The sequence below is a fragment of the Podarcis gaigeae genome (assembly GCF_964106915.1).
Source record: "Podarcis gaigeae genome assembly, chromosome: 3".
In the NCBI taxonomy this organism is placed as follows: Eukaryota; Metazoa; Chordata; class Lepidosauria; order Squamata; family Lacertidae; genus Podarcis; species Podarcis gaigeae.
In genome coordinates this window covers 19,814,009-19,839,728 of record NC_139680.1, presented here as the reverse complement: position 1 = coordinate 19,839,728, position 25,720 = coordinate 19,814,009, and the positions used below count along the sequence as shown (strand labels likewise).

At 43.2% G+C, this 25,720-nt stretch overlaps 1 protein-coding gene across 1 annotated transcript in view; it reads left to right on the top strand.

Annotated features, from left to right (window-relative positions):
• APOB (apolipoprotein B) overlaps positions 1–25,720 on the top strand; it is a 48,471-nt gene that overhangs the window by 5,886 nt on the left and 16,865 nt on the right. Inside the window, exons 3-24 of the mRNA XM_083729645.1 lie at positions 856–971; positions 1,571–1,716; positions 2,626–2,779; positions 2,966–3,121; positions 3,866–3,990; positions 4,116–4,198; positions 5,885–6,107; positions 7,455–7,682; positions 9,343–9,460; positions 9,574–9,720; positions 10,308–10,519; positions 11,392–11,632; positions 13,057–13,233; positions 13,870–14,061; positions 15,133–15,300; positions 16,939–17,150; positions 18,166–18,348; positions 20,041–20,162; positions 21,174–21,384; positions 21,518–21,693; positions 22,276–22,463; positions 24,795–24,934. Coding sequence (XP_083585771.1) covers positions 856–971; positions 1,571–1,716; positions 2,626–2,779; positions 2,966–3,121; positions 3,866–3,990; positions 4,116–4,198; positions 5,885–6,107; positions 7,455–7,682; positions 9,343–9,460; positions 9,574–9,720; positions 10,308–10,519; positions 11,392–11,632; positions 13,057–13,233; positions 13,870–14,061; positions 15,133–15,300; positions 16,939–17,150; positions 18,166–18,348; positions 20,041–20,162; positions 21,174–21,384; positions 21,518–21,693; positions 22,276–22,463; positions 24,795–24,934 — 3,718 coding nt within the window. The remainder of the gene's footprint in view (positions 1–855; positions 972–1,570; positions 1,717–2,625; positions 2,780–2,965; positions 3,122–3,865; positions 3,991–4,115; positions 4,199–5,884; positions 6,108–7,454; positions 7,683–9,342; positions 9,461–9,573; positions 9,721–10,307; positions 10,520–11,391; positions 11,633–13,056; positions 13,234–13,869; positions 14,062–15,132; positions 15,301–16,938; positions 17,151–18,165; positions 18,349–20,040; positions 20,163–21,173; positions 21,385–21,517; positions 21,694–22,275; positions 22,464–24,794; positions 24,935–25,720) is intronic.

Genomic DNA, 25,720 nt, shown 5'->3' with positions numbered 1-25,720 from the left:
AAGGCATTTGAGAACCAAGGTACCACTGTATCTATATAATGCAGTTGTTCCAAAATAAAAAAATAAAAAATTGGGGATGTGCAATAGATTTCAATCACAGAACACGAATTGGTTGCAGCATTCCAAAGCGTGATTCACTTTATAAACTGGCACAAGCAGCAAAAAGGACTGCATTTATGAAGCTTACTTGTTATCGCTTGCAGTTTCTCTAAGGAGATTGGAGACAATATGCATAGATCTTCTTCCATTTTATCACAACAGTCCTGTGAGGTAGTTTAGGTAAAGGGGTGTTCACCAGTCCAAAGTCAGCCAGTGAGTTTCACAGCTGCGTAGGATTTGAACCGGTGTCTCTCCAGTACTAATCCAACATAGCAACCACAACACTACACTTGACTATCTTTTAGTCTAATCCACTTCAGAAGGTTGTTGTGAGATTAAAGGAGACAAGAAAGGTTAAGTAGGTCACACAGTGACAGTTCTATGGAAATTCTTATAATACTAATACTGTTGACACCTTGCTTCTTAAATTTGTCATTTCTCTGCCATATACTCCAGTTCCTGGACAATCCATCAATTAATTAAAACACTTTCACATCACTCCTAAAAGTTTTACTATACCACCCAGAGCCATTTAACTAATTCATAAGAAATACCGAAGTATATCTATCGGTATAGAAATACCGATAGACAGTTTCCTGTATCCAGCACTGACAGTTTATTGCCATTTCCTCATTCAAGTTTCTGACTGCAGTCAAAGGAACTTTGAGTCTGAAAGAGAATACCGCAGTGTTTTTACACCTACGTAGATGTATGCAAAAATTAATAAAAATTTACTTCCTCATGTACGCCTTGTAGGAGACACAACCAGATTTAAGCACTTGAGGCAATATGTCTATAATTATGAAGCGGACACAGCAAGCGGCGTAACAGGAACGGCAGATTCACACACTGGCTCCAAAATTCAGTGTAAGGTAAGAAGGAAGAAGGAACAATGCCAATTAAAAATATTTAAGAAAGACACATGAACACAGACAAGGGTCTCTGTGGCAAAGTACATACAAATAGTACTGTGGTGGGTGGAGAGTTAGTATTTGGAGGTGAAGCCAATTGCTCCCCAAAATCTGCTTGGGAAGATGGCTGGCTGCAGTTATTGACTCTAGGCCTTGACTGCATTTTTAGAGAAAAACAAGCAGGTTATGTTCTTTGATAACAAGCTTTATCTATTGGTAGAAGCCTGAGAATACTTCTGAATCTCTATTACATCAATCTCAATTATTTATTTTCTTGACCACAGGCCCTTAAATATATAGCTCCTAACATCAGTATCTTTCATTTCCACCATCTGGGAATGACAAGGTTGCCCATTTGTTTTGGATTCTAAACCATTCCTGCTTATTTGCTAGTTTATTTGCCTCAAGCCACCTGCATCATTTCTGCTGACACTGCATAGCCATTCACTCGAAACTAAGAGAACATTATCACTGGTTAATAAGAATCCCTCAACCTGCAGTTAATTTAATTGGTTGCAGAAAATCTCGTGTTGCCTTATATCGCACTCTTTCTGTTTCAGGTTGAGCTGGAAGTCCCACAACTATGCAATTTCATCCTCAGGACAAGTCACTGCTCCCTCCGGGAGGTGTCTGGAATTGACCCTGAGGGAAGGCCTATACTGAAGAAGTCAAGGAACTTGGATAAGTTTGCTGCTGACATGTCCCAGTAAGAAAAACTGCCTTAAATGATATTTAATGAGCCCTAAGAACACATTAAATGATATTTAATGAGCCCTAAGACACGGGGGGCGCTGTGGGTTAAACCACAGAGCCTAGGACTTGCCGATCAGAAGGCTGGCGGTTCGAATCCCTGTGACGGGGTGAACTCCCATTGCTCGGTCCCAGCTCCTACCAACCTAGCAGTTTGAAAGCACGTCAAAGTGCAAGTAGATAAATAGGTACCGCTCTGGAGGGAAGGTAAATGGCGTTTCTGTGTGCTGCTCTGGTTCGCCAAAAGCGGCTTAGTCATGCTGGCCACATGACCTGGAAGCTGTATGCCGGCTCCCTCGTCCAATAAAATGAGATGAGCGCCGCAACCCCAGAGTCGGCCATGACTGAACCTAATGGTCAGGGGTCCCTTTACCTTTAAGAACACATAAGTAGAGTCCTGGTGATAATGGCCAAAGGCCTATCTTCTCCAACTTCCTGTTTTCATGGTGGCCAACAAAATGGCTGGAGGAAGTCCACAAGCTAGACATGAGCATGACAGCTCTCTATCTACTTGTTAGCCTAACAAGTATTATTCAGAGGCCATAGTTCTTGTAATTTCTGCCATCTGTCGAGAATGATAGCAGCTACACAGAGCAGTTTTGTCTTCAAGATGCAACTAGAGAGTGAATTGTTAATTTTAAAACACAAGATACTGGAGCAAATCTAAATGCTCATCTCATAGTTGTCTCTTTAGGATTTTTGAAATCATTTTTTGGACACAAACACAGAGCTGTCAGGAAGGGAGAGGAAATGGAATGGAGTAGAATAGAGTGTCCTAAAGTGCCACCACAATTGAAAAGAATATTGACAAGCTGGAACATCTGCATTTCTTCCCCTAAATGTTGTTTTTATTTGTTTTGCACAGGTATGCGCTGAAATTCAGTGTTCAAGATGGGAAGAATTTCCAGCTGTACCCTGAGGACAATGAGCCTATGCACATACTCAACATCAAGAGAGGAATAATCTCGGCTCTCATGGTGCCCATGGAGACAGACGCCAATTCCCAAACACTCTCTATGGTAAGTTGCATAGTCATCCATCACTTTATTTTCCTTTCATCTATGTAGTGAAACCTAGCTGAATGGCCAAGATGAAAGGACCTTCTCCCACTGGAAAAGCCAACCTTGGATCATCAGGGAAGTCTCTCAGTTAGGCTTCAAATGATGTTGGAGACGCAAACAATATGTATATTTTCCTCCCCTTAGGATACTGTATATGGAAAATGCGACAGCGACATTGAAATAAGAAGCAGGAAAGGCAGCAACGCGGCAGACATTGCAGTCAGAAGAAACCTGAAATCCTGTGAAAACTTCAGCCCCATCAGAAATTATGTCAGCCCACTTGCCCTAGTTAAAGGCTTGGTAAGGAGCATGAAATGAGATTAGACTAGCCTGTATTTCTGATACTACCATCTTCCGGATATTATTATCATCACCACAGGCAAAGCTTGACTTCCAGCTTATCAGTATAAGGGAAACCAGTCTTTCCTAACCCTAGAGTGATAAAACAATTTTATTATATGACCAAGATTCACAATGCGAGAAGCATGTTTGTAAGTTACCCATAACTCTCCCTCAGGGTGGATATTAAATTAAAAAGAAAAAGAAGGAAAGTATTTTTATGATGTTAAATCCACTCTGTAGGTTGTTTCATTCTTAGGTAGGAGAAATGGCCATCACCAAAACAATGAGGTGAGCCTAAGCCTTATGCAGAAAAACACAGGTTAAACTGAGGCATGATGAGTTGGGGGCAAGGCGGAGAAGAAATTGAGGCCCTCCATTTGGAAAAAGAAAATCCAACCATTAGATGATTCTGCCTCTGGAATTAGATTGTGCATTTGTTCTTGAAACCTGGGCATTTGTAAAGTGTTAACTTATTACATTGTACATTTAACTGCTTGGCTAGCATGATCCTGTCATGCAATGGGGAGCATTTTTACCTGAGCAGAGATGCACCTGATCAGAAATACAGGGAAGCAGATAAGTGGCCAGCCTCCGTTGCCACACTTAGCAGGCCAATACAGCTGGAGGAGGGGAATGGCTACAGTGCAATTTGTTTTGTTAGGGCAAACAGTAAGTTAACTCTGCCACCCTTGTGTTTTGCAGAATACACCAATGTCCACCCTGATAAGCAGCAAACAGCACTGTGAGTACACAATTGATGCAGCGAAGAAGCACGTAGCTGAGGCAACCTGCACGGAAGAGCACTTGTTCCTACCTTCATCGTATAAGTAGGTTCCATGTCATGTCTCTCTTAACCCCTTCCCTATTAGGGTTATAGGCTGTGGTTGAAACATGCGTATTGTATACAACTTTGCATTTAAAAATGTTTCTTTCCCCCCTTATTGCCCACTAGACAACAGTATGGCATGATGTCCAAAGTCAAACAGTTTCTGAAACTTGAAAACACTGTGCAAACCAACAACAGAGACATAGATGGTAAGGCTTTAAGAAATCGCTCTCAGATTGATCTGTTTCCTATGGGGCGTATGTAATGCAAGGGATTTTAATAGTTCAAACTCACAAATGTAGAGAAAGGCTAAGCACTGGCTACATGCAATTTCCCAATATATAAAGAAAAAAGGAGAAACCTATGCTATGTTTGTGGTGTGTACAGCTGGATGTGACGAAGGCATGTTCCTGGATCCATCTGTGTTTAAAATCCCAACCTATCAGGCAAAGGGGTTTCACAAACCAGTGATAATATGAACGAACTGAGACCGTACCCATCAGATGAGCACCACACAATGTAGGGCTTCTGAAAAGACAATCAGGGAACTTCATGCTAACTCAAAGTTTCCATTTTCTGTAAGGTTGTTTTGAAGGGCTCAGAAGGCCATAAATTATTTGACATTTTGTCACAATGAGGCTATTTTTTACTGGGGAGCATGAAGGTTTTGCTGTTTCACAACCTGATAATTTGAACTCTTTGAAAATTGTAGTTATATAAAAAAATAACCCCCATGACCGAGTTGGTTTTATCACAGAAACACTGAGAATACATGGATGAGTTTTTTATGCAAAAATGAACAGAGAATTACAGAACTGTAGAGTCGGAAAGGGATCACGAGGGTCATCTAGTCCAACCCCCAGCAATGCAGGAATCTTTTGCCCAACATGGGGCTTGAACCCACAGTCCTGAGATTAACAGTCTCGTGTTCTATTGACTGAGCTATCCCAGGGGTGTATGTAAGATCAAGATGAAAGGTTGTATCCAATGGTGACTTTTCTCCAGTAGAAAGCAATGCCACTGGCACAAGACAAAGCACATAATTTTTGCCAATGGTCTCTACCCTCCATGCCATTACCTATAGTGATTGAGAGGGTCCCTCAACTCTGAAAAGCAGAGCCCAGGGATCTCTGAAGAGCCCAAGGATCTGCAGTAGGTATGGTAGGTCAACAAAAACAGATTATCCCATGCCAGTGTTTTCCATTGGCACTAAGTCACTGTGGGATACAGCCTAGGGCAGCATGTTTATATTTTGCAAGGCATTATTTTTTGGGGGGTGTAGAGGGTGTCCCAGCAATGCAAACATACAGCATCCTTCTGATAATATGCATTTCTTGGGATATGATTTACAATGAATTGAAAAAACTGTTCAAATATACTTTCCCAAAAAACCAGAAGCTTTTTTGCTGGGGTTGATAGGAGATGAAATAAGAAAAGCGGATCAGAGATTATTCATGTATGTTACAACTGCTGCCAGAATCTTAGTAGCCCCAAAATGGGAAACTCATTAATGGAGTGGCAGACAAAAAATGGTTGAATATGTGGAATTAAAAAAACTGACCCACAGAATCCGTAACCAAGAGGAAACACAGTTCAGAAGTGAATGGAGTAAATTTGTGGAGTATATACGTAATAATTGCAGAAGTTTAAAGACTGTAGTAGGAATAAAATATATCTTATGACATAGACAGGAGGATGTTAAGAATCTGTGAAAAAAGGGAAGATTAATATGAAAACCTCTGAAGGGAGGGAGGGAAGTCCGTGCTCGATAGAGAGTTGAAAAATAAGTGTACATAAGATTGTAGAACATTAGTGTATTTATTTTGTTTTGTTTGTGTTAAAGAAAACTCAGTAAAAAGCATTTTTTAAAAAAGATAACATGCATTTCTTTACAGTCAATGGCCTGGTAAAGAGAGGCTTGTCCTCAGAGAGTGTGGAGGTCAAATCCCACAGGCATGGTGATGCTGTTCTGAGAGTCCTTCAAGAACTGCAGAAACTGTCCGTCTCCCAGCAGAACCAGAAAAGAGCCAGTCTCTTCTACAGATTTGTGACCGGACTGAGAGGCTTACACAATGCTACTCTGGGTCCTCTGGTGCCAAAGATGATGGAAACTTCCAGGTATTTTATCAACAGGAACTGAGTAAATATGGAAGCAGTCACAGTGAAAGCAGCTCACTGGTTGTTTGGTCAAAAGCTTTGTTGCAATAGTCCACTGTTCAGGTGTTGCAATGGGAAGACAGAAGTCGAGAGTATGCACCGTGCAAAAGTGTGGGAGAAAGAATATTGGCCAACATGGGGTTTTATTTGCAGAGGTCCCAAGGACAACAATTAAACATTTACCTTCCATCAGATAGTCTAATACACCCATGATCCAGAATGAAACCTTTCTTCTCGGTATCAAAATTCAAGAGGCCACTGAGTTTATGACAGAGGTGAAAATAAAATTAGGGACTTCCTGATTTGGGTCAGTTACCACTTATAAAGCATCTTTAATATATTCTCCTAAATCAAACAGCAAGCCAAAAAAAATTACCATTCTATTCCACATTCCAAATTCACAAGCCAAGAATTTAATATTATGTCCAATATCTGATGCCCAGTGTATAATAGCAGCCTTAGCCAGCTCATCTTTAGTTTCCCATTCTAACAAGATTTTATATAATTTAGGTATTAATTTTTTGTTATTCCCCAATATGGTCTTTCCCCTCCAAATTCTGATCCGCCCCCCCCCCCACCTTGATACATCCTCTCTCTTTGTCCTCCCCAAAAATCTCATTCACTTGAAAACACTGAAACTGATCTGTAACTATTCTTCCTCTTTAAAAAGTCTTATAATTAAATTAAAAGTCTTCGAATTCAAGGAGATCTTTGGGTGTTCCCCAATTCCCCCCCCCCCATGTTTAATTTTTTAACTGCCTCCATTGGGCATAGCCAACATGGCGGTCTTCCTTTCTCAAAGTTCTTTATATCTTGTCCAAACATTATAGAGGCTCTTCCTGATCACATGATTAAAGACTCCCTTGTGCACTTTAGTCTTATCATAGTACAGGTAGCTATGCGATCCAAAAGCTCGGCTGTATCTTTCTAAGTACAAAATTCCTGCACCTTTCAATTCTACCCACTCCTTCATCCATCCCAAACACGCTGCCTCCACCAAACCCCATTTCCATTAGGCTGGGGAGGGTTGGTTGGAGGCAAAGTGTCACCCAACACTGGCACAGCATTCCCCATTCCACCCACCAAATGTATTGGCGGGCATCTGCTGTGTTATGATAATTTAGTGTGTCATTGTTTTTCATTTATTAGCACATTTCTATAGAATGGTGGGTACGAATAAAAGTTAACAGGAGCAGAAGTACCAGAAATAACAATAAATGGCTGTGTATGGAGGACGTCACGATGGTGCCATGATGGTGTCAAATCCTTTGTGTCAGGTTTGAAATTGGTTGGTTTGTTTCCTTTCAGTTCGATCACAATACAGGCTCTGACTCAGTGTGGTACCCCAGAGTGCTTTGGTGCGATCCTCCAAGTCCTGCGGACAGGCAACGTCGATTCACTTGTACTGGATGCCGTCACATACAGCCTGGCGCTGCTGCCTTCACCCTGCACGAAAAGGATACGGGAAATCCTCAACGCGGCCCAATATCACCCAAGCCGAGCTTCTTTTTATGCCTTGAGTCACGCCGTCAACAGGTATGTGGCAACTGGGTGCATTTTTTACCTGAAATTGATTTTTTTTAAAGGAATATAATGTGGTTACAGCATTGTCTAAAAGATCTTTAGCCAACTAGCTGGCTGGTAAATGTAAAGGTACCCCTGACCATTAGGTTCAGTCGTGGACGACTTTGGGGTTGCATGCTAATCTGGCTCTATAGGCCGAGGGAGCTGGCATTTGTCTGCAGACAGCTTCCAGGTCATGTGGCCAGCATGACTAAGCCGCTTCTAGCGAACCAGAGCAGTGCACGGAAATGCCATTTACCGTCCCGCCAGAGCGGTACCTATTTATCTACTTGCACTTTGACATGCTTTCGAACTGCTAGGTTGGCAGGAGCAGGGACCGAACAATGTGAGCTCACCCCGTCAGGGGGATTCGAACCACCAACCTTCTGATCGGCAAGCCCTAGGCTCTGTGGTTTAGACCACAGAGCCACCCGCGTCCCTGCTAGCTGGTTGACAGCAGTGCTATTGTCAGGGACCGTGCTGAGGAAGGCTGCACTGAGGAGGAATAGTGGGAGCCTCCCCCTTCTCCTGCTCCTGCTCCAGATCCTAAATCTTCCCAGGAGCAAGAGGACAATATAGATTTGGAACAGTGGTTTGCAGAGGGGCATATTTTAGAAGGCAGAAGCTGGGAAATACTGGATGGAGAACAGCTAGGAGAAGAAGCACTGGGAGAGAGAGAGTTAACAGATTCACTGTCCTGGAAAGCATTCATCTGCTCTCTCCAAAATCAAGAAGAGCTGAGAAAGTGGCAGAACAGAAAGCACAGAGGGTGCAAACTCAGGTTACAAGATGTAGGAGTGACGTGGGTGACTAGGGACATAAGGGGGTGTGATCCTTAATTGGGAGCACCGCCATTCCTAGGAAATGGGTTCTTTGTTCTCTCGCTGTGATCATTAAAGTTTCTAACTGGTAAGAAGATTCCTTTTCCTTTGTTCTGCTTATCTACTGCCAAGGCGGGGGGTGGGGGGGAGGAAGCCAATTCCTTGAAGCCTGACAGCTATGGTTGCAGTGAGGAAATTCCATGGCAGAGCTACCACCCTTTCTAAGCCCCACCAGCTTGGTGCAATGGCTTTTCCTTGCTCTCTTTTTTTTGGGGGGGGGGTATTCATTCCTCTCCCCTTGCAGTCAATGGAATGGAATACACCAGCTCCATCTTGTAAAAATAAAGATGTGCTTTTCCCATGAAAGCTATTGTTCATATGCAAGTTTCAGTATATAGGTTGAATTGATTAATTTTACTGAATTACTGATAGGCTGTTAGCCATATAAATACAGTTTGCATTTAATAGCACATATTTAACCAGATACGGCAGAAGAAAAATAATCATGATCTACAAAATCAGGGAGAAATCTGAGGCCCTCTAGAGAGGGCTTCCTCAGTGTTATGTCCCCAGAAGTTGTTAAATACACCTCCCATCATTCCTGGTCACAATGGAGTCCAATGGCATCAACAGGCTCTATGTTTAAGTAGGCAAAATGCAGGTCCAATATAGAAAAAGATATCTAAATGTGGGAAGTTTCTTTTTTCTTCTGGGGGAAAAATGCATTTTGTTAAGGTTTGCAATTAACGTCATAGCACCTAAGTTCTCCATGCAGCTTTAAAAATCTTTGATACGATTTCCCTTTCTTCCAGATTCTATGATAGCAACAGGATAGTGACAGAAGAAATAAATGATGTTGCTAATTTTATGGTGTCACAGATCAGCAACGAATGCTCTGGAGATGAGGAACTCACCTACCTGACCCTGAGGGTATGTTTTTGTATTTTAGTTTAAAAATGCATTTGCCCTTGTTTGCATGCTAATATTCCCTGGCTGGGAGAGGGAAGCCCCTATATTCACCTTTTTTTTAATGTGATCCACAGGCCATTGGCAATATGGGAAAAGTGATAGAAGATGCCAATCCCAATGTGAAACAGTCTCTGAAAATGTGTATTAGAAGTAATGTAGCATCACCTGCAGTCCAGAAAGCAGCCATTCAGGCACTGAGAAAAATGAGCATCACTGCTGAGGTAAACAGAATGTATTGCATGTTCCCCTCCCTTCCATAAAATTACGCTTTAAGCAATCAAACAAATCACATTTTGTTTCTTAGTAACTGTGCAGACCTTGTGTAAATTAGCACTAGTGGAATCTAATTATATATTAAATGTAGCAATGTCAGAGAATATTGTTGTTTTGTTGTTGTTATTGTTGTTATTATTACAGTGGCACCTCTGGTTACGAACTTAATTTGTTCCGGAGGTCCGTTCTTAACCTGAAACCGTTCTTAACCTGAGACCATTCTTAACCTGAGGTACCACTTTAGCTAATGGGGCCTCATGCTGCCGCCGTGTGATTTCTGTTCTCACCCTGAGGTAAAGTTCTTAACCCGAGGTACATTCCTACTTAAAAGCAAGAGGCTCATTGAATCACACTGGTGATTGCAGATGACCTTTACAGCTATGATCGACCTCAAACAGCATCACTCATTATTAAAATAAACGTTGTGTGCGGAAACGAGGAGAACTGAAATTCAATTGTTTCCTAAACCAGAAATCAAGCCATTTCTAGTTGCCATTTTTTGTTCTTTAACTTTACTTTGTTCATCTTGTTACAGGACCAAGGGGTTCTAGTCAAGGTCTTCCAGGAGGCTTCTTCACCAGTTGAGAAACGTCTGGCAGCTTATCTGATGCTGATGAGAAATCCTTCTTCATCTGACATTTCCAAGGTCATTAAAAGTCTTCAGAAGGACAAGAATGAACAAGTGAAAAGTTTTGTAGCCTCCCACATTGCCAACATCTTAGATTCGACAGACCCTTACACTGAATTGTAAGTAATTGTTTTAAAATCTGTTGATATAGCTTCAAATTTTTACCTATGATTGATTAATGGAATAATCGTATTAAATCAAGAGTCCATAAGGTAGATATTTACATAGGCTTGTAAGAGCCAGCTTCTTTATCTTGGGGGACCAGGCTATCCCTGACTAAGGTGCAGGGCTTTTTTTCCAGCTAGAGCTCACTGGAGCTCAGCTCTGGCACCTCTCAGGTGGGCGCCATTGCCATGACCCATGAAATTAAGAGACTCATGCTCTACCAACTGAGCTATAGGTTTATAAGAGAACAATGGAGGAGTTCATGGTGAGTTCCGGCACTTCTTTTCCTAGAAAAACAGTACTTCTAAGGTGTGTATGAGAGCTAGAATGCCCCCCCCCCCCAGCCATGATGTAATCAAAGGGATAATGGCACAAATTGCTACACATTTTTTGTGGTCTGTGGTGCTGCTGAATTAGAAGGGAATCAGCTACATTGGAAGAAGGAAGACTCTCACTAAATTTCAGGTAAGGGGACCAGATTGGGCTAGCGGGCTGCCATTTTAGCCTTTTTTGAACCATCGCCGGAATTGCAATATAATTTGGCTCCCAGCACCAAAACCCCATTTTATATGTGGCAACATGTGAGGGTGCTTTATATTTTCGTCCTGTGAAGCTGACATTTCAAGGTCTTTGTGAGATTCCTGTTACTCCCATTGGTAAGGCACCAGAATTCTAAGACATTAAGTATAACGTTCCCTAAAGAGATGCGAATAAAAAAATATTAAATGGAGTTTTTATGCCAGAAACCTACCATAGCTGAATTCTACCTGAATATTGTACAAAAGATTGTATTAATAATTTTGCCACTCTATTTTAATGTCATCAGGCTCAGAGGAAAAATTAATGAGGCTCTTAAAGGAGCCCAGGTTCCACCAGCCAAAGACTTCCGAAGATTTTCACAAAATTATCAGGCTTCCAAGACGCTGTCTCTGCCATGGACCGATGGCCCAATTTCAGGAAAACTGGAAGGAGACCTGCTGTTTGATTCAAGCAGCTATGTACCTAAGGAATCCATGCTAAGAACTACACTGCAGTTGACTGGACTGAATCCCATAGATGTGTTTGAGGTATACAACAGCTTTTTTAGCATTTACTTCAGTCTGCTTGCTATTATTGACTTCAGCATATAAATGTATCTGTACAGTGGTACCTTGGTTTTCTAACAGAATGCATTCCGGGAGTCCATTCGACTCCTGGAACTGTTCAGAAACCAAAGCGTGGCTTCTGATTGACTGCAGGAGTGTCCTGCAGCCAACTGAAAGCCATGGAAGCTGCGCTGGATGTTCAGTTTCCAAAAATCGTTCAAAAACCAGAACACTCACTTCCAGGTTTCAATCGTTCGGGAGCCAATTTGATTGGGAGCCAAGGCATTCGGCTCCCGAGGTACGACTGTATTATATTATGTGCTACTATTTTCTATACGATGCTTTTTCAGCCATAAAGCAGTGTACAAAGGTTAAAAATTCAAAATAACAGCAACTTGGTGAAATTGGAAATCATGTGCACACTCGCAAGATCTCAGCTATCAAAAGGTGCAAGAAATGGCAGGGTGCCAGTTGTCAATTGGAGCAAGAATAAAAATGAAAAAATATGGCCAATATGCATGATGGCCTGTATGTTTACCTGCAGTATGAAAGGCAGTATATCTCTGAATACAAATCACTGGCAGAAAACAGTGAAGGAGGACTATGAATCTGCCTTTTGAGCTTCTCACATGCAGCAGATTGGTCAAGTAGAAGGCAAGATGCTGAATTAGATAGACTTTTGCTCTGACCCTTGAAAGGGAGCTGGTGGCACTGTGGTCTAAACCACTAAGCCTCTTGAGCTTGCCGATTGGAAGGTTGGCAGTTCGAATCCCCGTGACAGGGTGAGCTCCCATTGCTCTGTCCTAGCTCCTGCCAACCTAGCAGTTCGAAAGCACGCCAGTGCAAGTAGATAAATAGGTACTGCTGCGGCGGGAAGGTAAACGGCATTTCTGTGCGCTCTGGCGTCTGTCACAGTCCTCCATGCTACAGTAGCGGCTTAGTCATGCTAGCCACATGACCTAGAAAGCTGTCTGTGGACAAATGCTGGCTCCCTCAGCCTGAAAGTGAGATGAGCTCCGCACCCCATAGTCGCCTTTGCCTGGACTTAACTGTCCATGGGTCCTTTACCTTTTTTACCTTTACCTTGGTTTGACCCAGCAAGGCTCTTCTTATGTCTTGCTAACATCTTGATACCAGAAGACAAGGCTCATGAATGCAATGACCTAGCATAACAGCAGCACACAATTAGTGTTACGTCCGAAAACACACAACTGAGGGGAAGTCAAGTTAAGTGACGGCATTACCCGCAAGCTAGACCCTTGCTTGCTCATTCAACTCTCTGTTTTATGCATTTGCGGCTTGCCTGTAGAATTTCCCCCTTCCAATTAACTTGGAGTTCTCAAGTGAAAAAAAATACTCTTCTATTACTCACTCTGCTTTGTTTTATTTTTTCTCATTTCCATCAGATCGGCTTGGATGGGAAAAGCTTTGAGCCGACACTAGAAGCCATGTTCGGACCAAATGGGTTTTTCCCTGACAGTGCTACAAAAGCTTTGTATTGGGTAGATGGCAAGGTGCCAGATGAAGTTTCTCAAGTGCTTTTCAAATATTTTGGGTACGCCAAGGATGGAACACAAGATCAGGTATACCACAGTTTTCTAGGTGAAACGGTGCTGTTGGCTTTTAAAAACAAACCCTTCAAGCCTGTAGCAATGTTTGAATAAGTTTGTGGAGTGTAGTGGTTGAAAACCACATTTTATCATAAGGCTGTACAGCGGACCCTCTGGATATGAATTTAATTCATTCCAGGGGTCCATGTGCACCCTGAAAAATCCGTATCCAGAGGCACCGCTTCTGCGCACGCGCACGGCATGATAGAGCGCTTCTGCGCATGCGCACGGCGCACAGAGCGCTTCTGCGCATGCACGAGTGGTGAAACCCAGAAAATTACTTCTGGGTTTGCCGCTTTCGCAGTCCAAAGTTTACGTTACTGAAGAGTAACATAATCCGAGGGTATACTGTACATGGAGCTGCTCTCAAAAATGAAAATGACAAGAAGCACCAAAAGTATACAGAAAACACCAAAAAAGGAAATTTGTTTCCTGCTCAGAGTAAGAAATGTTGCCATCATATTGACGGCCATTTTGGGCAGAGATCTCTTTAAGATGAGATCGTACATTCCACAGGGGCTTTGCTAGCCATCAGTACCTCGTGTGATCCTAGAGGGTTATGACAGTGGTTGATGTTTTACTTGTTGCCTTCTTTAAAACATTTTTCAGGATCCCATGAAAGGAATCATGCTTAATTTTGAGAAAATGGTCAGAGAAATCACCTCCAAAGAAACACCTGAAGCCAGAGCCTACCTGAGAATGTTTGGGGAAGAGCTTGGCTACTTGAAACTCAGTGACTTCAAGCTACTTGGAAATCTAATTCGGAAAAGCCTCCTCACGCTTCAGATAGTGCCCGAGAAGGTATATTTTCAAAATGCTGAAAACCACCTTGTGCATGTTTCTGTCTCCTTCATTTAAAAGAGAATTTAACTCCTGGCCTCTCCTACTGAGGTTCTGATGCAAAGTGGGGGGCCTGGCCTGCTATTTTCATTGGGACACAGACTACCGTTGAATGGGAGCATTTATTCCAAAAGCATTGCACCCTCTAATGTATTCATACAAATTGTGCTCCCCAACACACTTTTTATTTTATTTTATTTATTTTAAAAACAACATTCATACAAGACTGCTCATCCTTGGTGGGTGCCATTGTGGACTGGCATTTCCTTGTTTTCCATAATCCGACAGGGGGAGCCCCTTGGGCAGTTTCTCAGGAAACAAAGGAGGTCCCTGGGCTGAGCTTGCTGCTGGAGAAGTAGATCCCACCTGCCCACTCAATTGGGGGATCAATTGTGAGTGGGCATGGGGAAGGGCCATTCCTAGGAGGTGGGTTCAGGTATATAATGAAGGCCTGTGGCTTGCACTGCAGCCACTTCTTCATTAAATCAGATGCTTGAAATAATTTCCCATACATCTTTGATGCATTATTATTATTATTATTATTATTATTATTATTATTATTCAAAGGCTGTAGCAAAGTGTCACTTGCATGAGTATCACAGGACACAGAGAGAATGATGATGGTCATCTTTCCCCCCTATAATTTTTATTATTTTTTCTGTTTTACATTTTAGAATATTCATTTAAAGAACCTTAAAATATCATTGACTTCCCTTCTTTTCTTTCCATGGTTCATTTTGCATGACATAAATCCCTGCATGTTTTATATAAACAAAACCGTTCAGTATTCAATTATTTCATCCACCAAAACTTATTTACACTGTTGAATTTATCTTAATGCTGCCCATTTTTTCAAATGTTCACAATACTCCCCCCTCATATATTCAATAAACATTTTCCAATATTCTTTAAATGTATGTTCTTTAAAGAACAAAAAAGATGATCATCATCTTTATCATCATCGTCCTCCGAATTACTTTGGGAAAGTCTGTGGTAGGCATTTAACAAACGCTTTCATCTTTTTGCCCATAGATCGCCCAAGCCATCTCAGGGGGGATTGACAACGATCTCTTTGTTCACTACATCTTCATGGACAATGAATTTGAGCTGCCGACAGGTGCCGGATTGCCGTTAAAGGTTGCTTTCTCTGGAGTAGCCACTCCCGGAGCCAAGGCTAAAGTGCAAATTCTACAGAGGACTGTGAGTCTTAGCTTGCTTACAACTTATTGTAGAAGCTGGCAAGTAAGGCATGTGGTGTTCTGAGGCTATTAAGCTAATATGCAACAGTGCACCACTTTACAAGTGGTGCAATTTCCTGACTATTTTCCATTGCCCCCTTAGCTAAGGTTTTGGGAAGGGTGTGAGGGTGTAGTGTAGGGGTCAGAAATTTTTTTCAGCAGGGGGCTGGTCCACTGTCCCTCAGACCTTGTGGGGGGCCGGACTATATTTTTTTTGGGGGGGAGAATTCCTATGCCCCACAAATAACCCAGAGATGCATTTTAAATAAAAGCACACGTTCTACTAATGTAAAAACACGCTGATTCCTGGACTGTCCGTGGGCCAGATTTCGAAGGCGATTGGGCCAGATCTGGCCCCCGGGTCTTAGTTTGCCTACCCATGGTGTAGTGATTTAGATAAAACTGGGGGAGGGAGGTCAGGGCTTGCGGATTTCATCAGATATGCTCATCTCCCCACTGCCCTGCCAAGAATTCAAGGCCTGTTACAAAGTTATAAAACATTATTTTAGACTGGAATGGCAATGAGGATGCAGGTGGGCATTCAGACTTAAATTTATGCCTCAGGCTAAATTCTTTTTGTGTGTGTGGTTACCTTAGTTGCAATTCCACATATGAGGATGCACAGCTGCATGTCAAACTGCAGAACACAGTTTGTGAGACAAGCCACACACCCCGCCTGAGACTCAGGAGTTGCCCATAAGGGTAGATGATACTGGGCTGGAGAAGCCAATGATCTGGTTCCGTTTAAGGCTCCCTTGGCTGCAGGGATGGCCACCAACTTGGATTGGTTTGGAAGAGGATTTTATGGAAGATGTGGCTATCAATGACTACTAACCATGATGATTCTGCTCTGTCTCCACATGCTTCTGAATACCAGTTGCAGAAAACCACAGGGTGGGAGAGTGCAATTGGAGTTCTATTGTGTACATAGCGTTCTAGTTCCCTCAAAGACTTTATTGGAATGGACCACACAGCATCCTTTTGCATCTTGCAGACCTAGTAGAGCAGTGGTTCTCAACCTTGGGTCCCCATATGTTTTTGGCCTACATCTCCCATGATCCCTAGTTCACAGGAACAGTGGTCAGGGATGATGGGAGTTGTAGGCCAGAAACATCTGGGGACCCAAGGTTGAGAAAGGCTGTAGTAGAGAATGATACACAGGTGTGTGTATGTGTCACATGGGTGCAGCAAAGCATCTTGGCCTCAGGTTGGCTCTGGTTCTTGAAATGAGTCATCAAAAAGCTGTGTTCCAAACATGTTGATGAACAGATCATATCCACACATCCTCTGGGCATGTGGTTCCAGGTCCTACCAACACAACTGGCTGAAAAGCCATTCATCTGTGGGGAAGCCTATGTACAGAAGTAGCATGGCATGGCAAAATCAATCTGAGGGCCAGTCCCCATCCTCCAGTGCATTGCTGGTTTGGCATTGTGCCCGAGGAGCCAAAGTTTATTTTCTAACAGGCCAGTTAGGAGAATGCACTGCCAATCTGGCCATCACCAGGAATAGAAAGGGATTGTTCTGCTATTTACCATATCAAAAAGAAAACTTCTGTGATAGAAATAAATATTTTTTGTATTTTGTGTCCACCCTCTAGATCCAAGCAGAAGTGGTTGCAAAACCATCCGTGGCAGTTGAATTTGTGACTCACATAGGAGTGAACATCCCTGTGTTTGCTAGAAACGGCGTGCAGATGAACACCAACATATACCATGAGTCCGGAATTGAAGCCCACATTGGACTGAAAGCTGGGCAGCTGAAGGTCAGCATTCCTGCACCAAAGACTCCAACCAAGCTCCTCAGTATCAGGTACTGTTGGAGGGATTTGAGTTCTGTGAGCATTTCTGCTATTGCCCTTGAACTGTAAAACCTGTGCTGCCTTTTCCATGCTCATGAGAAAGGTCATTGGTGGGTAGGCTAGTTTTGTAAATGCCCAGCAACCATTGCTACAGTTGGCAAGGCTCTTTTTCACACTGCAGCCTTCACAAAACCAGCTCCTGGGTGTAAGCATTATCCATTGGTTCAGACATTGTCTTTCTCTGCATGGGAGTATTCCCAAGGCGAAATGCATTACGTGAATTAGTTTAAATATTAGGGTAAAGGTAAAGGGACCCTTGACAATTAGGTCCAGTCGTGGCCGACTCTGAGGTTTCGGCGCTCATCTCACTTTATTGGCCGATGGAGCCGACATACAGCTTCCGGGTCATGTGGCCAGCAGGACTAAGCCGCTTCTGGCAAACCAGAGCAGCGCACGGAAACACTGTTTACCTTCCCGCCGGAGCGGTACCTATTTATCTACTTGCACTTTGACGTGCTTTCGAACTGCTAGGTTGGCAGGAGCAGGGACCAAGCAACGGGAGCTCACCCCGTCGCGGGGATTTGAACCGCCGACCTTCTGATCGGCAAGCCCTAGGTTTAACCTACAGCCTCACCCGCGTCCCAATAAATATTAGGGTATCTGCCATGTAATGAACATTTCTAGTAGTTTTAAATTTCTCTGGTGCTAAAGCTAAATAGTTGGGGTGGTTTGCAGTTTAGGGATGAGATGACAAGGTGTTTTGAGATCCCATAATAAGCCTGCAATCCTATGCCTACTTAAGGTGGGAGTAAGCCCTACTGAAATCCCTTTCCCCTGCATAGACACATACAGGTTTGCAGTGTGAAAGTTATTATTTTTTTCTTGTAAATAATAATAATAATTTGCTTATCAGGTGCACTGTTACAGATTTCTGGTTAAATCCAAATGAGCAATATTCACAGGCTCTTCTTTTCACCCACTGCCTAATCCTAGACCATGAAATAAACATTCCATTTTCTTTTGAAGCAACGTCTTGACCTTGGTCACCCCAACCCGAACAGAAGTGATTCCTCCTCTGATTGAGAACAGAGAGTCCCGGACAACTTGTGCATCTTTCTTTGCTGGTCTTAGTTACTGTACCCGAATTGAATACTCCAATGCCAGCTCAACAGAGACAGCACCTTACTATCCACTCACTGGGGAAACCAGGTAAGTTGGTTCTCTGTACATATTCAGCACATATGCCTTCTCTGCTGCCTCAGTCTCAGCCAGATCCTGCACCAAGAGAATGTCGCAAATTCTCCGTGGCACTTTAGCAGAAATGCTCAGAGTTCCAGGTTCTTCAGTGCAGTGCATTATATTTATTGTGAGCTATATATATACAAATATATACAATAATCTACAGGCTATAATACACAGTTCATACAGTCAAACAGAGTACCTGGCTGCACCTTAAGGCAAATAGGAAGACCTTTCTATCCATCTATCTCTCTGACCACACTCTTCAACACCACCCACTTACTGCTGGACAGGTTTCCCCTTTAAACCGATGACAGCCAATCAACTGACAGCACATTACTCCTGAGTCTTTCTGATGCAGCACTTCCATAGAAAGTTTTGCAGGCTGATTGCATCGGCCAGTTGCATCAGCTAGCAAACTCAAGCCTAAAGGTAAAAGGTAAAGGTACCCCTGCCCGTACGGGCCAGTCTTGCCAGACTCTGGGGTTGTGCGCCCATCTCACTCAAGAGGCCAGGGGCCAGCGCTGTCCGAAGACACTTCCGGGTCACATGGCCAGTGTGACATCGCTGCTCTGGCGAGCCAGAGCTGCACACGGAAACGCCGTTTACCTTCTCGCCGGAGCGGTACCTATTTATCTACTTGCACCCGAGGGTGCTTTCGAACTGCTAGGTTGGCAGGCGCTGGGACCGAGCAACGGAAGCGCACCCCGCCGCGGGGATTCGAACCACCGACCTTTCGATCGGCAAGCCCACAGCGCCACCCGCGTCCCTACAAAAACTCAAGCCTACAGACTTACTATTTCACACAGCATTCTGTGGATCCCGACAGAGAAGTCATATTCTGTGACTGTATAAAGCATGCAAATGTTCACATCATTTATTCTGCTTCCAGGAGTCGTGGAAAGCTCTGTCTTTTGGCCAGCACCTCCCCTGTGACTGTGCTGGTTACAGGCATCAAACACACACACACACACACACACACACACACACACACATTGAGGTTCCTCTTTACCTTCCCGAGGGCTAGAAAGAAAGAAAATGGATATTCTTAGCATATTAAGTTAATTGTCCAACTCTACATCTTATATATGCATGGTGAATTTTTAGAATACAGTGTCCTAACTACAGCTATGTTTATAGGTGTGTGTGTGTGTGTGCCATCTTCCTTATTTCTGTTTTTTTTTTCCAGAGGAAAGTATAATATATACATGCAACTAACTAGTCCAGGCTTCCTCAAACTCGGCCCTCCAGATGTTTTTGGCCTACAACTCCCATGATCCCTAGCTAGCAGGACCAGTAGTCAGGGATGATGGGAATTGTAGTCTCAAAACATCTGGAGGGCTGAGGCTGAGGAAGCCTGAACTAATCTCTATGCTTATATGGCTACTATTTTGCTGACTCCTAGGATATTTTTGTAACACGGCCAGAGCCAATGCTAAGGAGTTTGCATGTGAGGAGGTGATTCCATGGTGTTTTTTTGTGTTGAGTTGATGTCAGTGTCAAATACATATTATTATTTTTTTTTTGGGGGGGGCAAAGCAAAACTCCTAGCACTGAACTATTTGGCCCCAATACCTGATTAGTGAAGTGCTTTCCTCTAGTGAACTGATTGTTTTTCATTATTTACAATGACAGATGATATTTCCATTTTGACATCATTAGGTATGAAATTGAACTACAGCCAACAGGGGAAGTAAAGGAATATATAGCAAGTGCTAATTATGAAGTAAACAAAGAGGAGGAGGACTTGGTTGACACCTTGAAATTCATGGCTCAAGCCGCAGGTAAGAGGCTGTGCAATTAGTGATGCATGTGGAAGTTGCAAAGATTTGCAAAAGCATCCAAGTCTCTTTACTGTCAAAATAAAATAAAATAAAATAAAATAAAAATCTCTGTCCTAGTTCCCATGCCAATAAATCACCTTGAAAGATCAGGAGATGAATCTTCACCTGTTTTGATGAAATGAATACGTATGAAACAAGGTGAACTTGAGCTAGACGGCTCTTTCTAGGGTGAATCTCTCCAAGTGATGGTAGATTTAACACCTCAGATAGAACTTTGATATAAGCCACGTTCAGGGCTTTAAAGTTTGTGTCAGTTTACATTGCCAGCTGTCAGTCATCAAGGATAGAGAGACTGAGTGTTGTACGTGCGAGATTGGTTGGAAGGTAAGGGTTGTTTTATAATTAAAAACCACAATCCAGAGAACCACTCAGTTGCTTAGTTGTTTTGGGAGGCCTAATATTCTCAGTTATCACAACTGCTTTACTGATTAATAATGATGATGATGATGATGATGATAATAATAATAATAATAATAATAATAATAATAATAATAATAATAAATTATTTATAGCCTGCCCATCTGGCTGGGTTTCCCCAGCCACTCTGGGTGGCTTCCAACTGAATATTAAAAACAATACATCATCAGACATTAAAAACTTCCCTAAACAGAGCCGGCTTCAGTTGTCTTTTAAAAGCAAAATAGTTGTTTATTGCCTTGACATCTGCTCGGAGGGCATTCCACAGGGCAGGTGCCACTACTGAGAAGGCCCTCTGCCTGGTTCCCTGTAACCTCACTTCTCGCAGTAAGGGAATCACCAGAAGGCCCTCGGTGCTGGACCTCAGTGTCCAGGCTGGATGATGGGGGTGGAAACGCTCCTTCAGGTATACAGGACCGAGGCCATTTAGGGCTTTAAAGGTCAGCACCGACACTTCGAATTGTGCCCAGAAATGTACATAGCAATCTTTGTTAATTCTGTTTGCAAACTATTTGTTGTCGCTGCTTGTTTCAGGTGCAAAACAATGTGAAGCCACACTGATCTTCAGGTACAATCGAGGCAAAAAGATTTTTACCAGTGACCTCCAGGTTCCCAGCTTCAGCGTTGATTTGGGTACCAACTTCAGACTTACTGACTATTCCACTCAGGAAATGAGCGCTTACAGCTTTATCTTAGACATCAACAACAAGAAAATCCCCGAAGTTACTCTTACGGGACGCATAGGGTAAGCCACAAGCTTTTCTCATTTTTGCAGATATTGTGGTGTTAGTTGGAGATAGTTAGGCTTCTGCCCCTCTGGAATTTCTAAGGGTAGATTTTTGTTAAGCCAGGAGTCTTTTCGTTGTGTGTTTTTCCAGATACAGCGCTGGGACAGAGTCAGCAGTGGAAGCTTCCATCTCCATTCCTCGCCTGAGGACACAAGCAAAAACAGATGTATTACTGCAACAGTCGCAGAATGGGCTGACATTCCAGATTGACAGTTCAGCTACAAGTCACGGCTCCTCAATTTCGGAGAGAATTGTCTTGGGATACGGTAGGATCATGTGTCAATGTGCAGTGGAAGACACCGACACCTCAGGTGCAGTGGAAGACACTGTCCTTGCACAATAAGATTCAACTACCAGTCCAATTGGCCTCTGTATGTACCTTGGGAGAAAGAGCCATCTTGTCTGTTGCCTTGGGCAGCAAAATGATTTGAGCCAGCCCTGAATCAACAAGGCTACACAATTGCATAGCCATCTATGTGAATTCTCTTTGGAAGAGCCCAAACCATGCAGGCCTGAATTGCACATCCTATATGCTGTAAAATCACTTTGCTCAGTGGTAGAGTAGCTGCTTTCTTTGCAAAAAGCACCGCTTCCTGGCATGTCCAACTAGGGCTTAGAAACATGTCTATATGGGACCCTGGGCAGTTGCCTCCTGCCAATATGGACAATGCTGAATTAGATGAACCAATGACCAGTCTCACTATAAGGCAGTTTGGGTCTTTATGGTTTGGGTTCCATACAAGTCCCTCCACCACATGTCAGTGGAGAGTTTTGGTGTTGGTTTTTTCCAACTTTGCAAACTGGACTCCATGGGAAACAATAAGGTGACATTTGTCATTCTGCCTTAGATAATGAGAAGATCGAAGTGCAGTGGAAATCAGGCCAGAGTGCAGCCCTGAAGAAAATGTCAGCCACGCTACCCGTAGACTTTGCAGATTATTCGAAGACTTTGCAGAAGCATGCCAACAATCTCTTGGACCACCGAGTAGCCAATACAGATATGACAGTCCGGCATATTTTTTCAAACTTTATAGTAGTAAGTGGAGGTTTTTTTTTGTCATAGAACATACTTTTCATGTGGCTCTGAATCATATTGATGAGAGATGTAGGTGATTCCAGTGAGAACTACCTATGAGTACATGATTAATTGGTTTGGGAGAAGCAAAGACCAGGTAAGAAAAAAGATCCAGTAATTTCATATGCTTGAAAAGCAAGAAGGCAGCAAGTTCTGTTCCAACCTGCACTCAATCAGTGCTGTTTCTGTTCTGCTGCAGTTTGGTTTCCACCCAATACTACATTATTTGTCTCACTGTCTGGTATTTTTACATAAGTTATTTATGCAACATAAGTTCATTTCAGTGTAAAGGAAATGTCGGAACGATGTAAAAAGAGGCATCAATTAGGAATCATTTGAGAACTTAAAAAACAACAACGATATGAACAAGTGCCAGTCATATTGGCTTGACCGATTTCCATTCTTGACCACAGATGGACCAGCAAACTACAGAGATTTTGTCAGAGTTATCTAGCAACCGTAGCAAAGACCCAGGGGCATGTAACTCTAGTAGCGTTGGAATCTCTGCAGCACAGCTCTTTACTTTGCCTCCAGGTTACAGAAAGTCAGAGAGAACATGCCACAGCTCTTCCCCATGCCAAGGGCATCTCAATTTTTTGAGGCACTGGTATGAGGAGAACAGCAATACAAGCCCTTCCCACATGCTTCAAGGGTTCTCCAGTGATGTAAGGCAGTACAGGCAAGCCCCCATTTACACGTGTTCAATATATGTATGGCCACGCACACACGCCAAACCTGGAAGCGACGCCCAAAGTCACAAAAACATCACCAAAATGGACGGAATGGGGCGGGGTGGAATGGGGTGCCTGAAAGCTTTCCCAATGGTGTTTCAAATAAGTGCAATTTCATTGATGCGTGCGGTGCCTCAGAACGTAACCCTCGTGTAAATTGGTGTGTGTGTGTGTGTGTGTGTGTGTGTGTGTGTGTGTTTGCCCGTATGTTTGGGGGGGTGATGCTACTACTGCAGCTCTAACACCACCAAGATGTGGGGCTAGAACAGCGGTCAGCAAACTTTTTCAGCAGGAGGCCAGTCCACTGTCCCTCAGACCTTGTGGGGGGCCGGACTATATTTTGAAGGTGGGAAATGAACAAATTCCCACAAATTACCCAGAGATGTATTTTAAATAAAAGGACACAGCATTCTATGCAAGAGCACCGGGCAGGCCCCACAAATAACCCAGAGAGGCATTTTAAATAAAAAGACACATTCCACTCAGATAAGCCACCCCCCCGACTCTCCCTGCCTTCTCCACAGGACTGGATGAGCCCCAGTGGCTGCTTACCCGTGTCTTGCGAGCAGCAGGGACTGGCAGCAGCGGGACGATGAGCGGTGCACGAAAGGGCTCCAGAGGGGCTGGCAGCAACAAAGACAGAATTGAGCCTGCTTACAATGGCAGCCGCTCAAGCACTAACACTGCTGCTGCTGGCACCAACGAAGCCCAGCCCTCTTCCTCTTGGCTCTAGGCAGGGCGAGGAGAAGCCAGGAGGAGAGAGGGAGGGAGGAGGTGCCGCCAAACGAGTGTGCACCGGTACAGCCTGAACGATCAGATCCACGCTGATCCACGCAGTGATTCCCAGTATGTCTGCAGGCGGGATCCAGAAGGCAACTGGGCTGGATCCAGCCCCCAGGCCTTAGTTTGCCGACCCATGGGCTAGAATGTGTTTCAGCACTAGGGTACTAGGCAGGTGGGTTAGGGTGGGTTACGGTACCTACGGGACCGCCTCTCCTGGTATACCTCTTGGAGGACCTTAAGGTTCACAAATGACAACATTTTGGAGGTCCCAGGTTGCAAGGTGGTTAGATTGGTCTCAACTAGGGCCAGGGCCTTTTCAGTACTGGCCCTGACTTGGTGGAACGCTCTGTCACAAGAGACTAGGGCCCTGCGGGACTTGACATCTTTCCACAGGGCCTGCAAGACAGAGCTGTTCTGCCTGGCCTTTGGTTTGGACTCAGTCTGACCCTTATGTTTCCCTCCCCTTATGGTTTTGATCTATGGGCTACTTTTAAAATGAGGCTGCATTTTAAATTGCATTTTAACCTGTATTTTAAATTGGGTTGGTTTTTTTTCTTTCCTATTTTGTTTTTACTGTAATTTTACAGGTGTTAGCCCCCCTGAGCCTGGCTCTGGCTGGGGAGGGCGGGGTATAAATAAATTTTATTTTTATTTTTATTTTTATTTTTATTTTTATTTTTATTTTTATTTTTATTTTTATTTTTATTTTTATTTGCTCATTTCAACTTTTCTGATCACAAGGCTCTTTGTCGCTTGATATTTTACTCTGATCTTTCAGGCAAGCAATACCTGGTTACAGCAGGCTTCCAAGAATGTTCCTTACGCGAAAAATCTACAGGATAAGTTAAGCGGACTCCAGGAGCTCAATTTTCAGAACATGGAACTTCTTGCCATCCCGGATGAGCTTTTCTTAAAAAGGTAAAGTGAAAGATGAAATGTCTTATTTGGTGCTGACAGGGACCCCTTGTGGCCTTGAAACCGAGCCTCATTACTAAGGGCAAATTGTTCTTATACAAGATACACTGGTGCAAGATGCAGTTTACGACAAATGCCTGGATCAGAACCATGTTTCTAGAAAAAAATGGCCACCCATTGTCTTGCGCTTTGATCGCTCTTGTCAGCTTTCTGCTAAAATTAGCACATGTTGAATAAGGGGAGTATACAAGGGGAGTGCAGTCTGGAATTTGGGAAGGGACGATAGCTCAGGGCAGATAACATGCTTTTTATCTCGTGTTCAAGCCCTAGCATCTCCACTCCATCCCAGATAGCACATTATAGGAAAGACTCTCTGCCAGAGATCCCAAAGAGTATTGGTTTATTTGTTTGTTTGTTTGTTTGTTTGTTTGTTTATATTTTTTAAAAAAATCAGTTTTACACTACATATTTGAATTCAAACATTAAATATAATCATTAACATTTAGGATCCCCCGAATCCTTGGACTTCCCTCCGTCCTTCCCTGGTTTCCATTTTCAATGTTTTTCAACTTCATCGTATATTTTCTCTGTTTTCCTTAAAATAATCCATTTTTACCAAAGTTTATAGTACGTTACAAGCATTACTCAAATCCTGCCAAAGTTTTCAGATTGTTTACAGTGTTCTCTTAGGTAATTTGTCAGTTTCTCCCATTCCTTATTAAAGCTCCTCTCTCCCTGCTTTCTGATTTTCCATTTTCGCCATTTCAGCGTAGTCCGTCATCTGCATCA